This window comes from Lycorma delicatula, chromosome 5 (genome assembly GCF_047948215.1).
Source record: "Lycorma delicatula isolate Av1 chromosome 5, ASM4794821v1, whole genome shotgun sequence".
Classification (NCBI taxonomy): domain Eukaryota; kingdom Metazoa; phylum Arthropoda; class Insecta; order Hemiptera; family Fulgoridae; genus Lycorma; species Lycorma delicatula.
The window spans coordinates 147958533-147973951 of record NC_134459.1 but is presented as its reverse complement, the minus strand read 5'-3'; the positions used below and the strand labels follow the sequence as shown (position 1 = coordinate 147973951).

At 28.6% G+C, this 15419-nt stretch overlaps 2 protein-coding genes across 6 annotated transcripts in view; one reads left to right on the top strand and one right to left on the bottom strand.

Moving 5' to 3' along the window:
• Nucleotides 1-7077, bottom strand: part of LOC142325477 (neuronal acetylcholine receptor subunit alpha-7-like) — a 909238-nt gene extending 902161 nt beyond the window's left edge. Inside the window, exon 1 of the mRNA XM_075367292.1 lies at nucleotides 7017-7077. Within this exon, the coding sequence (XP_075223407.1) occupies nucleotides 7017-7077 (61 nt within the window). The remainder of the gene's footprint in view (nucleotides 1-7016) is intronic.
• The window catches only part of LOC142325476 (uncharacterized), a 388745-nt gene that overhangs the window by 183334 nt on the left and 189992 nt on the right, over nucleotides 1-15419 (top strand). The gene's annotated exons all lie outside the window — the stretch shown is intronic.

Sequence of the window (15419 nt, the reverse complement as noted above, 5' to 3'; positions counted from 1 at the left end):
GTTGAAAAAGTTTTAAAGAAGAAAGAATAAATCTATGCTCAACTTAACTTTTTTACTTTCGTTTCTTTTAAAAGTTTGATTTCATTCTTTCTTCTCTTTTTCTTAGTAGTAGTATATTTTTCTCGTTCTAAACTTTATCAACTCTAAAAATTGAACAAGTTCATAATCATAATCGAATATAATAAATAATACATTAGAACGTCTATTAACCGGGCTCATTTAATTACTTGAGTTTAATTTAATTTTAAAAAAACTATAGTATTCTTCTTGTTTTGTATCTAAAAATTATATTTACAATCGGTTTTGTAAATAGACTTATGGCCGACCCAACCGCCGGCCATAGTCTAGTCAAACAGGTCAGACCTCCGATTAGATCTTTTCATTGCCTGCCTCTAACCCCTAGGGCGGGGTATCCAAGCCCGACTATGTCGTTCCTGGACCCCACTTCAGAACCCGGGACTCAGTCTTGACGCCAATGCCTCTAGTGAGAGCACCGTGTACAGGGCACTCACACCAGGTCTCGGTCTTTTTCGCGAAGGGATGAGAGAGTCCCAGTGCCTCATCACTGCCGCCCATCCGTGCAAGCAAAGATGAACGGCAGCTCCGCAGAAGGCTGTCCCTCAACCCTTCACCAACCATCCTCCCTGGCTTTGTACTGGAGTATCCGTGTCACAAAGTCAGTTACCGCACGAAACCTCTCTGTCTAAAAGGTTCTGCTAGATAGTTTACGTGGTCGTTATTTTGTACTTAGTTGCAAATCGATCGACTTCCTCTTGAACACACGGAAACCCTAAGTACTCGTGAATCTCGTTGTTCCGTAAGAAGCATAATGCATCTCTCAAATCTTCTTTGGAAAAACTGAGTAAACTCTCTATACTGCTTGTACTTACCGTACCCAAGAATTTGATTCCGTTTGTCCTCAAACCGATTTTAGAATCACTTTGTACAAAAGTAGCTTGTTAGATAAGCGTAATTGCGATTTCCTGCATAATAACTAGAATAGCTCCTTAAATTTGATATCTAGCTGTTTCCTTTTTTCTTTAGTGTAAATCTAAAGAAAACAGTAGTTGACTTTGTTAAATTAATAGCGTCTCGGCCTTTTATTTCGGAAGTCCCGCGTTCAATTCCCAGTCAGGCGTGCATTTTTCATACGCTACAAAATTTCTATGTCATATTTCCATGAATCAGCTTTGAACTTATGTGGTGAGTTAATCATAAACGAATAAAAAAATTAAATTTTTTTTTTCGATGTTTCATATGAATTCGTAATTTAATCGTTTACACTTTAACTTTCTATTGTTTTTCTTGTAAAAATATTAAATAGATAAAAATTGAGAAAACTTATCAGTGCTATAATAACTTTATGTTATAAAATACGTATTTAATTATTATTTAATTTAATGCTACTTTCTACTTGCAGTGTACACTTAAAATTTGCGGTTTATATAATTTTTTTCCACACGCGATGCACATTTAATAATCTATATTTATCTTTTTCTTTTTTATAATATAATAGTTTATACTTTGGTATGAAATTTTTAGTAAGGTTATTCATTTTCATCTGCAGTATACACTTTTTTGTGTTTTTTTTTTATTATGAAACTAAGAATTTTAAATTTTGGGGAATTTACAACATAGAGTTCAAAATCAATAAAACTGAAACAAATCTTACGCTCATATAGGCCTACATATTATATATATATATATATATATATATATATATATATATATGCATGTGTGTTAAAAAAAAATAATAATTTTACGCAGATGCTGCTTTTATTTAACATCAATTATAATAATTTCAAATTGAAGTTATAATATTGTAGTAATGTTCAGAGGTATTTTATGTAACTTGGTTCTCTTTGATTATTTGTTCTTTTTAGTTTGTAAACACAAACCGCTTGAAATACATATAAGAAAAATAATAAATTAAATATAATACTCGTTTATAAAAAATAAATAATATCGGTTTGATGAAAAAATATAGTAATTTAATTAATTTGAATTACATATTTCTTTTTTAAATCTTCTTTGAAATTAAGATAAATTCAAATATTAAGTACATATTTAAAAATTTTTTATTACCTCAAAGAGTACTATATGTACTAATCGGTATGAAAAAGAAAATAACAGTAATTCTATTTACAGAGTATACCATATAAATAAAATAGCAAACGTTTGTTACGTTTCTTTACAGCGAAAACCGTTCTACAAAGTTATTTGGCTATTCAAGAAAGTTATTTGGATAACTGAAAAATGAAGATGCACTTAAAAATTCCCGTTTTTAAAGATATTAGTATAAAATGTCAAGGTAAATTTTATTATTGAAAACTTGTATCTACACTAGATTTTTTATAATATTTTTAGATTTCATTATTAAATTTAATTAAAGGATAACAATTTTAAGTAGCACTTGATTATTTTAATATTTAAAGTATATTTCTTTGGATAAATTCTTTTGGCTCGGTAGAAACCATAAATAATAATTTTAATAAATACTGAAAGGAATGGATTTATTATTATGAGATAAATTTAGTGTGAAAATAATTTAGAATATAAAAAGGGTAATGAAAATGACAACCAAAAGGATTAAACAGTAATGTTTAATTTATATAAATAAATATTAAATATTTCGTTTAAGAAAAGAGAATAAATATACCAGAAGTACAAGCCTTTTTTTTTATTTAGCGAGTAAAGTTATCTAATGAACAGATTATTATAGTTATTAAAATCTAACACGAGCAAGGACAATTTTCATACCAAACGATGTTTGCTACTATCAAATATTAATCTAGAAAAAAATTCTTGAAAATATTTATGGACGGTGTAGCAATCTACGGTAGCAAATTAGGGAAATAGAGAGAAAAAAAAATAGGAGCCTTTGAAATTAAATGGGTTAACAAAGAGGTCTTAAGACAATTAAAAAGAAGAATTTTGTTGCAGAATTTCATAAAGAGGACGATATAGGTCAGCTATTCTTTAATAAAGAGATCCTTATTCGATAATAGAAAGATATATGAAAGGTAAAAACTGTAGAGAAAACAAGGATTGGAATTTATGAAACAGATAATTAAAATTATCGGATGTAATAATTATATTGAAGTTAAAAGATTAACACAGAACAGGAAGGAATGGAGAGTACCATCAAATCAGTCAAATGACTGATGACTCAAGAATGATGTTAAGTTTATTTTTAACTTAAAATTTATAGTTTTAGAAAATGGTAAAAAGTGTAATAAAAACAATAAGGCTCAGATTAATAAGACGAAAGGCTAATAATTTAATAAAAAGTTAAAAGTAAATATTAAACAGGATTGCTTATTTTCATGATTTTTAAATTACTCTTATTTCGGAAAACAGCTGTTATTTTTCTTTTACCTTTTGCAAAACTTTGACCTTCGTTAATTACAATTTTTTTCTCAGATCTTAATATTCGTACTTAATTTCTTTAATATTTTCTGTTTAATTAAAATGCTGCTCTTTTAATATATCTAATAATTATCTCCACAGCTTTCTTTTTTATTTAATTCGATAATTTAATTTTTCCCTTCTTAAGTTATTGTTCATTTTTTTTTAACTCTCGGTTAATATAAATAACATTTTACTTGTTATTTTAATATTCCTCTTTTTGCTTAATTATCCCTCCAATTATTCTCTACAGTAACTTAGAAAGTAACTTCTAACATTTTTCTACCAGTTTTACAATTACCGCCGGATCTGGATGTATGTGCACGCGCGCGCGTGTGTACGTAGACAAATGAAATTACTGCTACCGACTTGCCAGGTCTGATGCAGCTGCAATGTGTGTGTAAATGTACCGGTAAACATGTAGTCTGGAACAGACTGAAGTCAACCACTCCTTAGATATGTGGTTAATCGAAACCCAACCACCAACAACACCGGAATCCGCAATCTGTATAATAGCAACTACCTTTACAAGGACTCAACCCTTAGAATTCAGCTTCGAAAATCAGTGAATTTTGCGTTGATGATTTATATATAACGAATAAAATATAAATAAATATGAGAGAGGTATTTAAGAGATGAAATATAGCAATTAAAAAAATATTTAATAGAGTCAGTGATCGATGGATACTTAGTGTATCAATCGATTACGCTACTAACTGAATAAAAAAGGTAACGTATTTCGATGATAATGATCTCTATCTACACTTCGTTTGTAACAAATTGTTTGATTGATCATCAAGAAACTCTATAAAAATTCGGAAACTTCAGGTCGATAAAATTTGATTTAAAAGTATAAAGGCGGCCGTTGAGAAAATGTGAAAAAGGTAAATAAAATAAGTAGTTTTAAAGGTTTTAATAGTTTTAAGTCAATATTAAACAATCGGAAGGAAACAAATTTAACACTAACAAAAAAGAGGAGGTTACTTACATTTTTAATTTATCATTACGTTGTTCCGAGGTAGGTCTAAGAATATATTCTGTACCGTTGATGTTGATTATATTATTTACTGTGTTATAAATAGAATATTATTAAATAATATGTGTGTGAAGTGTGTATGTGTGTATGTAAATAATGTTACATTGTAAAACGAGTTTTTTTCTTATAATAGTTACACATATGTTATAATTAGTTTTTCTTTTATTTTAATTTCAATCGAATTTCTGAAATTTTAATTTCAATAGAAGATCGAAGTTCTAGATTCGATTCGACGTGATGATTTTTTCTTTATATATGTTCAAGCCTTATCCGTAATCAAATAGACCTGCTTAATGATACTTTTTTTAAGGAAATACCTCCTCTAGTCGTTTTACGTTGTAATTTTGTTCATTTAACTAATTAGTAGAATATTTTTTAAACTTTTTTTTAAATTTTCATTTTTCTCATTGTCATCATCATTGATTAGTGTAGATTGTTATAAAGTAATTAGAGGTTAGTAAACCGTTGGTTTTTTTTTTTTTTTTTTTTTTTTTTTTTAATTTGACACCTACTTCTAAAAATACAATTTTAAATAAGGATTCAATAAAAGGTATTTTTTTTAGTCTAATTTTTTAAAATAATTAACTTTATTAGGTATACCAAAAATAAAAAAGAGCATTACATTTTCGAAGGTAGAGTAATAGCATATCCTTATCAAAGCATTTATAAAAATAAAAAATAAAAAAAAATGGCAACAGTTGGTTGTTGAAATTTACATAAAAATTGAAGTTAAAAAAAAAATCTCTAATAAATTTACAAAATTTCGAGTTTTACGTAAATCCAGTTAGAAGGTAAAAGTAATTGCAGAAATTCGTTATCTACCCTTTACCTTTAAATATATTTATTAAAATAAGATTGCAGCACTTTTAAAACATATTTTATACTTATATTTAACTATTAAAATACAAAAGAATTTTTCAAAATTTTTCATGCAATAATTTTTTTGTATATGAGGAAAGGTGGTTTTTAAAAAAAAATGTACGTATATGAATTATATTGAAAAGGCGATAAATAGATAAGAGTATCCAAAAGGTAACTTTTTTTTATTATCTATTTATCGCCTTTTCAATATAATTCATATACGTACATTTTAGATGGTACCACGTACCACCCTATAACTTAAAAACCTCGACAGATTTTAAAAAAATATTATTAATAGAACCAGTGTTCCATTTATAGAAAGTCTTTCTATCAAATTTTAAGTTTTCCTTTAATTTTAATGTTAATCCTTCTTGAGATATTAAGGGAAATCAGAGGTCAACAGACATACATACATTTAAACACACGCACGATAACATGCGCTCGCATACAAATATAAAATATTTTTGAATATTTTATGTTTTTTTGTCCTCTGAATCAAAAAATATGTATTTCAGTGGGTCATTTTTTGATACGATAACAGTATTTCCTCTCTTCTATAATAATCAAAAACAAAAATTTTATTTATGTAAAAATATTAAATTAAATTAACGACAAGGACTGAACATAATTTTTAAATAATGTAATAAAATTACTTACATATTATTATTACATATTTTTAAATAACATAATTTTTTAATAACTTTTTAACAAAAGTTTTTAAATAATTTAAAGAAAACTGTTACAAGAAATTATAAAATAAAAAAATAAAATAATGAACTGTCCTGAATCGAACCCAGATACATCGCATACCATCCGTCTTTTTTTCGCATGCATAGTCTGTTTTTATTCATTTATTATTTTTTAAATGACGGACGGGTATTAAAATACATTTTTTTAAATTTATTACATTTTTTATTTTTTTTTTTAATATTATATTTTATTTTTATGGACTTATGTTTTAATATTTTTACTTTTATGTTCATATTTATATTTTATGTTTTACTTTTTTTTTTAAATATTAAAACTTATGTTTTAATATTTTTAAAAAGTCCATAAAAATAAAATATAATATTAAAAAAATATAAAAAAATGTATTTTAATACCCGTCATTTAAAAAATAATCGACTGTGCATGCGAAAAACAGACAGATATAACATCTGTCTGTCTGCGATTAATTTGGGTTCGATTCAGGACAATTCATTATTTTCTTTTTTTATTTCTTGTAAAAGTATTCTTAAAATCCTTTATAAACTTTTAAGATTCTCTCTAGCTAAACAAATATTAAGTAATAAAAATTGATATAATGGTTTTTTTTTTTTACTAAATTTATTGTATAATTAAAGCATGTAAAATTTATTCAAACAACCTGTTAAAGAATAATATTGTTATATTTTGTGCACCTTTCTGTAAACAATAAAAAACGTATAAGTAAAATGAATTATTTCATTGAAATTACGGTTCACAAAAGATATACTAACTGGTAACTAATATCCAAAATTAATTGTATATTAATTTAACGTGGAAAACTGCGTGTATAAGTTGTAAACTATTATTTTAATATTCCGAATTTAAATTACCTGAACGATTAGATTATGTTTAAGTAATTATAATATATTAATTAGAGATGGAAGGGTCAAATCAAATCAAAGGTCACGGCCCGGTATGTTGACGGGCGTCGGGGGCATTGGGTCATGATGACGAGATAACTTACCTGATAGACGCACGAGGGCGCAAGCTGCTAGCAGCGTAACCAAACCACACCACCGCGGCATCCCGACGATCAACGACGACTACATGAGAGCGTTCCGACGCTCCCTACTGCTGTGAAACAGTAATACCAACTTAAAATCTTAATTATTACCTTTTTATTTTGCTTGTGTTTTGATATTTTTTTTATTTTTAAAAGAATGAATAGTTGTCCCCCTAATAATAAATTTTTCAAATTTGTATTAAAATGATACTAAATGTTTAATATTAACCATAAACCGAACGAAAAAACAACAGTGGTTGAATATTAATTAAATGGCTACAACAAAACAATTACTTTAGACAATGATTATTTTGAGTAAATGAAATTTTGACTTTGTGATGTACAATTCCTTCATTGTTTAGGGAATATTGTTAGCAGATCCATAAAGTATGTGTAAGTTTGCAAATGATAGAATTTGTTTTTAAGAGAAAAAATTAAATAGCTTTCCTATATCGTAAATACATATTGAAATAAACATTTTAAAAAGTCACAGGAAGTAAACGAAGAATTAGGCTTTTATTTTATACATCTGAAACATTTCATTACTTTCTGTTAACATACAGTCTTATTTACAAATAAGGTCTTATTTACCTTATTTATAAAGTATAATTTTTCACTTTACTTAGTTTCTAAATTAAACTATTCATAGTGTATGTATATATAGAGTAATTCAGGAGAAAAGGGAAGTAATGTTGGAACTGATTCTACAGTTTTAAATAAGGAAAAAATTCATACAAACATATGCCGAAAATGTTTTATTGTCTAGTTACGGCTCGTGAAAAATCTTGCCCGGATTTCAGTTCCCTCGGTGAAATGAGGTCAACCATCAGTATGGTAAAGTTTTTAAGACTATACGTAAGGGGTTAACCGAATTTAAATCAGCTGTATGATTATTTTTAAGTAATAGTAATAACATATTAATTAGAGATGAATGATTTATGTTTTTTGACCTGAAAAAAAAATTGAATAAAACAGGTACTAGAGTTTTATCTCCCATAGTTATCATGATATCCAACGTATAACAGAAATATACGGTGGCGAAAAATATGTTTCTTTAGGTTTGAAGTGATTAATAAATGATTAATAAATCGTAAATTTTATTATTAAAACTTGTAGAAAATTTAATTCTCAAAAATTCATGTAATAAAATCTATAAAAACAAAAAAAGATCAACTTTCATTATTAAAAACAAAACTTACAGAAAAATGTTATGAATTTGTAGAAATTAAAAACAATTTTTTTTAGTACAATAAATTTAGACTTTTGAGAAAGTAAAATACGTTTAATATATTTTTAAAAAAATATGGACACTGTCGTTTACACTGAATAAATTTATAATAGATGTCCAAAAACTCTACCATTAACATAGATGCACTTTTCAGCTCGTTTCCGTATATTTTATGTCGAGAATCTAAAGATATCTTCGCGTATCTTGAAGAGGACAGAAGCATTGAGAATGCGAGCAATCAGTTCATTATGTGTATCTAATTTTTTCTTGTATATCTCGCATTTCATCGAACGCCATAAACAATAATCTAAGGGGTAAGGCCCTGTGATCTAGGCGGCCAATTTACCGCCCCTCATCGTCCAGTCCATTTACCACAAAATTTCTCATCTAAGAATTATTTTATTTCATTCGTGAAATGTGCTGGTACTCCATCAACTTGATAGTACATTTCAACTCGTTTCGCCAGTGAGAAATTTTCATGCGCTGTAAAAAATTCATTGTTTAAAAATACCAGATATTTTTCCCCCTTAATACCGTGTTCTAATATGAAAGGGCCTATTAACTGGTTTGGTCATATCACACCAAACGTTTACCGAAAATCTTGCTGGGAATTTAATTCAACTACAGCAAGTGGTTTTTGTTCAAGCTACCGATATGAATTCTGTATGTTGTTTATGCGATTACGAGCAAAATAGTATTATCTCGTCCGAAAATAGTATGAACGTAATTAAGTGGTAATTATTACTGACCCATTGATAAAACTGCAGTCGTCTGGCACTATCACCAAGCTGGGGAAGTTTTGAACTTTCTGCACATGATAAGCATACAGCCCCTGAGCGTGTAATTCCTCCATGCTGTACTTAGTGGATGTTGAGTAGTGCAAAAATTCTTCGCGTACTCGTTGTAAGACTAAGCTCTTCCAGCAGAAGAATATTTACCCTTTCATCACCATGTACCGGTTGACATTCAAATCAAAACATGAGCGCTGGAAAGTGTACCAAACTCACGAGGTGTACTAATCTAAATTTATTTTATTAAAAACAGGTGTCTTTGTTACAAATACTTTTGCATTTATTAGCCATTTAACAAAGTTATGGTACTTCAAACTTAAAAATTCATGTTTTTCGTCATTGAAGTTTTCTGCTGGATTTGAAGTTCTGAAGTTTTTACGCTGGATTTCATGAAAACTACACGAGATGTAGTTCTAGTACCTGTTTTATTCAATTTTTAAGGTCAATAAACATGAAACTATCTTATCTTTTTTCTTCTTATTAAGTTTGCCCCTTTTATAACGCCTTAAAAATTTCAGTGCGACCTCATTTTACCGAGGAAATTGAAATCCAGGCTAAATTTTTTGCTAGTCGTAACTGGATAACAAAGCATTTTTGGACTAAATGTTTGTATGGATATTTTTCCTTATTTCAAGCTCTAGGATCAGTTCCTAAATTATTTCTCTTTCCTCTTGAATCATTCTGTATATAATCCACCAATTTCGCTTGTCTCTTTTGCACTAAATTTTTCAAAACTTCTCTCTTCGATTTTTGTTAAACTTTTTTTTTTCAACAAAGAACCTAATATTAAATTGACGGTTTTTTCTTCTTTTTTTTTTGTCTAAACCAGTCAAATTTTATTAATTTAAAAATTGTAAAGTTATAAAAGTTTATATTTATGTATTATTTACAGCACAGACTGTATCGTTATTGGTAATTTTTACTTTAGGGCGGGTTGTTCAAACTGAATAGTTTTTCACAAAAAAAATTATATGTTTTCTTTTTTAAATTTCTCAGTATTTCATCCGCAGAATATACACAGTTTTCTCTGAAGGCGGAAAACCTTTTTGCTTACTGTGTTTTCCGTAACGCTGATAAATTTCATTTCAAAATTATTCTCGTTACTAAAACCTAATGATTTTTTTAAAACATATTTTTATTGGTATCAATGGTAAATATAAAGAAATACCCATAAAAATATGTCTTTTTGTGAAATTACCGTGGATATGTAAAATAATACTTCAATTTTTTTTAAATTTAAAGCAATAATTTAAGCAAGTAGTATTTCGATTATTTTTTAACTAATAAATTTATGCAGAAACTTCAGTGAATAAAAAATATTGCCTGACTAAATGAACTGTTCATCTTATGATTTTACAGTGCTTGTTCTGTTTCGTTTTCACTCGAGAAAGAGTGAATGAGAGAGAAAAAACTTGTAACGACATTTGAAAATGTGTAACGATTTGGTTAATATCTTTGTCGTTATAACTGCAGAATTCAAAAATTATAATAATATATAGAATGTTTATTTTTCTTGTAAAATTCATTTTTGAATACGGAAATTTTAATTTCATAATAACAAAACTACACTTAAAACCTAATTAAACTACTTTAAAACAAATTAAAAAAATTATTCTACATTCATCATGTAGAATACATCACTTAATATTCCTAAACACTTTTGATTTTAAAAAAATTAATAAATGTTGTAGTAATTATTTGAACTAGAAAAGTATTAAAAAAAGGATAATACGAAACAAATTGTATTGTCAGCTTATGATGAAATATTTTTTTCTATTGACGTTAGATTTATATAAATGTAGCCGGTTAAATAGTGTGCTTTGCAGAAGCAACATCTGCTTCTGCAGTTTTTTTTGTGACTGATAGAAGTGATTTGTTGATAACTAATGTTATAACTAATGTTCAAAACATTTTTCTATATTGTCATAAACGGTAAGTTATTAAATTAAATGTAAATTATTTAGAAAAATAGTAACCAATATTGAGTTCCTTTTAGAATTATTAAAAAAAAAAAAAAATTGTAACGTTTATCATAGCTTTCTATTTTACATAAGATGATATTAATGATTAAATAGGTGAATTTGGGTCATCCGCTTATATCACGTGGACATGGATTGTTGATAAAGAATTTATAGATTCTATTTGAATAATTATATAAAATCTCATAATAGATAATTACGTTTATATAATTTTAATTAAACTAATGAAAACATATCATCCATTTATATTGGCGTAAATAAAATTATATTCTTAATTAACTACGTTTATCCCGAGTGTACTATTTAGCGATGTGTAATCACTAATTAACAGTTTTTGATTGAATGCATTATTTTTTTTTTTATTAGATTTATTCTAAAAAAAAAAATTTCAAATATATATATATTTTTCTTGTTTAGATTACCCCCACGACATCTAGTATGCAAGTTTTATTCATACTAAAAGCCGGCCTCCGTGGCACAAGTGGTAGCGTTTCGGCCTTTCATCCAGAGATCCCGGGTTCGAATCACGGTCAGGCATGGCAATTTCACACGCTATAAAATTGTTGTCATTTCATCGTATTTTCTGAAGCAATATCGAACTGTGGCTAAAGGTTTATTCATACTAAAGTAAAGCTTTTGTGTTAAAAGTACTTCTAAAAAAGAAAATTCATTTATTTAATTCCTTTCATTAAATTTGTTTAAACCGATTTGTTTTAGTTTAGTTAATTAAATAAAACTAATTTTAACTATTAAACGGCTACGTTTTTCTTCTAACGGATCTCTCAAGTTAATTATCAGCTTTTTCTCTTAATCAGTATTGTAGTACTATTACTAATAGCGCTTGTCTTAAAAAGGCTAAAAAAATGAATGTACAAATATGTTATATATATATATATATATATATATGTATGTACATATATGTATGCTCTCCGTACGTTTACATTCGATTTACAAGGCATTTGTTCGTTTAATATGTAGTTTTTTGAATGAATCTTGTATTTTTGTAAATTTCATTTCATCCATTTGTACTGAGATTCTAATTTTTAAGACATACTTGTAAAATTAAACTAAACGGTATATCAAAAGAGTTCCTATCCCTACTAGTAACTACGCTGATAAAAGGCCCGTTATTTAGCCGGAAGGTTCCTTTGAAAAAGCAATTTAATTTAATTCGAAATTGAGAAGTTTAATATTTAATTATTTTAACGAGTTATAACATTTTTTCATGCTGTTCAACGAAATAAATTAATCATTCTAAATGAGAATAATTTATTTAAAAAGAAAACTAGTGCTGCGATAACCACTGCGGCCGGAGAGGGACAGGCGACCATTGATGACATATGTACAGATTATATAAGCTTTCATTTAAAAGCGATTTGGCAAAATCGGTCCAGTGTTTCTAGATAGAAGACTTTGTCAAGGTTTTATATTGATTTTCCCTTAAGAAATGTACAGCGAGGTTGTATTATTGCAATATCTCTTAAAAAATGGTGGTCGGAAGGAGGCAGGTGACCATTGATGACATATCTAGGGAGTCATAAACTTTCATTTTAAAAAAAAATTTTGACTAAATCGGTGCAGTGGTTAGGACTAGGGAACTTTGTCAAGGTCTTTGCCAATTATTCTAAACATATAAATTTTCTATTAAAAAAGTTCATTTCTACCCAAGTGTGTGTGTGTGAGTGTGTGGGGGGGTGTGTGTGTATGTGTGTGTAACAAAGAAGTTATATAATTTCTGTTGGCTTGTTTAACTACATCTGAAACAGTTTTTCTTTTTTTTAAATTAACCATTAGTCGATCTACGTGGCGGAATGGTAGCGTCTTGGCCTTTCATCCAGAGGTCCAGGGTTCGAATCCCGGTCATACATGTCATTTTTCACACGCTATAAATTTCCATTGGGCTAATGACGAAAGAAGATGATCAACATAATCTCAACATAAAAAAAAAGCTTTAATCCGAACAAATACGAAAATTTCATTATTTTCTGTTGAAAATTTATAAAAATATTTGAATTAAAGAAAGATATGATATTTAATAATGCAGTAGGAAAGATAAAAGTTTTGAAGTCAAGGTGAGCCTAACAATAGGTAGATCCCTATTCATCCTTTTTTTTTTATGTTAGTAGTTATTAATGTGGTGTACGAGACCAAAATGTAGATGTTATAATGAAAGTCCCTTTTTTATGACTTTTTCATTGCACACTATTAGGAAGAGATTTGGAAGTTGAATAAAAAAAATATATTACTTGTGTTAGTTATGTTCTGTTTTAAAATAAACTTTTAAAAGTATAATAAAATCGCTTCTAAGTAAAAAATCAATAATAACAAAAATAAATGATGAATATCAAATAACATATATGCACAACATATTAAAAATGTACATAGGATAAAGAAAAAGCTATATAGACACACATAAATATTTAAATCATATAGCAACGAATGCATATAATCGGAAATATTCAAATCAAATTACACAAATTGAATTAATTATTTAACATTAATTCAAAGCATTGGGAAAAACGAATCTATGTGGAAATATTATGTATTTAAAATAACAAAAATAAATTGAAGAGCATTAATCAAAATAAGATAAATCGATGATCAACAATAGCTTTTTAGATTATTATAATTTTTTTTCTTCTGATATACAGACATCAACTTCTAAGATCACGAGCCCTCGTCACCTTGTTTAAAAGTATAGAAAAATCACCGACAGGATCGTCACATGAACGGGTGTACAGGACCGGTGACTTTTAAATAAGACAAAAAATTAAACTTACTATTAAATCTATTTAAATAATATCAATAAATTGTTAGATAGTACCAAAAAAAGAAACCCTAGCTCAGGTGTAGAGGGGTGTCTTTGCAAACCGACAATAAAACTTATAAATCTTTATTTCTAGATTAGACTAACTACAAACGGGTTACTAATCCTCTAGTATGAACGTAAGCATCAACGTTTTCTTCTTTACCGTTTTCCAAATCAACAGCAATATGTTTTTTAATCCATCCTTTTTCTGAGGTTGTCATTTATTGTACACTTTTCAAGTAGATGGTTAACGGTGAACAGTTTGTCATATACATTACGGATTGGTCTTTCTTAGACGGCCAACATATACAAAATTATTATTCGTGTGTGACCGAAAGAAACTTTTTTCCCGTTTCGCTCTTCCACTTATATGAAGTAATTTTGATTCCATTTAGCTTGTCATTTATTTTTCTTCATTCTTTGTTCCAAATATTTTTTATAATGTTGATTAGAGGGTTGTAAAGTTATGGTAAATGGTCGTGGTTGGAAGAGGTCATAAGAAGGAAATAGTAGGTTGTGTAAATACACTGATTCAAATGTCTACCCGAGGCATTTACATCGGTGGCACTCTGATAGAGGCCAAACTGATGACTGTGATGTGTTGTCAAGTTTATAGGGTCTAAAAGACGACCTACGGGATAGGAACGGAGGGGGTGTTGTGGCGACCGGAATCGTCATACAGCGGATCTCTCCCCTACGCCGGTCAGGCTGTTGATTAGACGATTTTTGATGTCTGCCACTGGAATAGAGATTACATCTGTATTCTCGCTATTTGCTGTCATTCTGGCGGCTTCCTCTGGTATCGTTTGAGATACCAGCATGCCCTGCAGGCCACATAAATTCACATCGCTGTCTCATTCGGTAAAATATATACAAAATAATCAGGATGTTATGTCAAGAGCATCTAAATATTTTTGTTCCGAATAGCAATTAACACACAAAGAGTACATCATATAAACACTCTTATATGAAATAGGACTCTCTCTTCGCGGAAATCTTTGTAGCGAAGAGCTTACTGTATAGGAATGAACTCTGCTATGTAAACACTTACCATATTTGGCAATTTCCACGAATGAGCTTCATCATATATAAAACATCCAATACCATATTCAGGTTTAGAACCATAAGTCTAAATTATCATATTCTTCGTAGTTACTGAGGATTGATAAAACCTTTTTTGAAAGATCATTACTGGTTTCCGTCTATTTTTCCATAAGACAGATGTAATCTCTTGTAGTAATTGCCAAAAGCCATGAAGATATTTTTCTTGTAAAAATTGTTAATGTATCGGGTAAAGGGATTTCGTGTTTATTTGTTAACTCGCGGTACTATTCCGGATGATCTGAAATAGGTAGAGCAGTGTTAATATAAAGAAGTCATTCCATTATTATTAAAATATTTACGCTTTACATAGGTGCACTAAGTGAACTGAAGGTTTGCTGACAGTTTGCAGCTGTGACTCTGTATGGTTGGCTTCGGCGGGACAGGGCGCCCGCCCCGAACAAACCGGGGTTTGTTGTACTATCTAACCAGATGACATCATTCGATTACTAATAA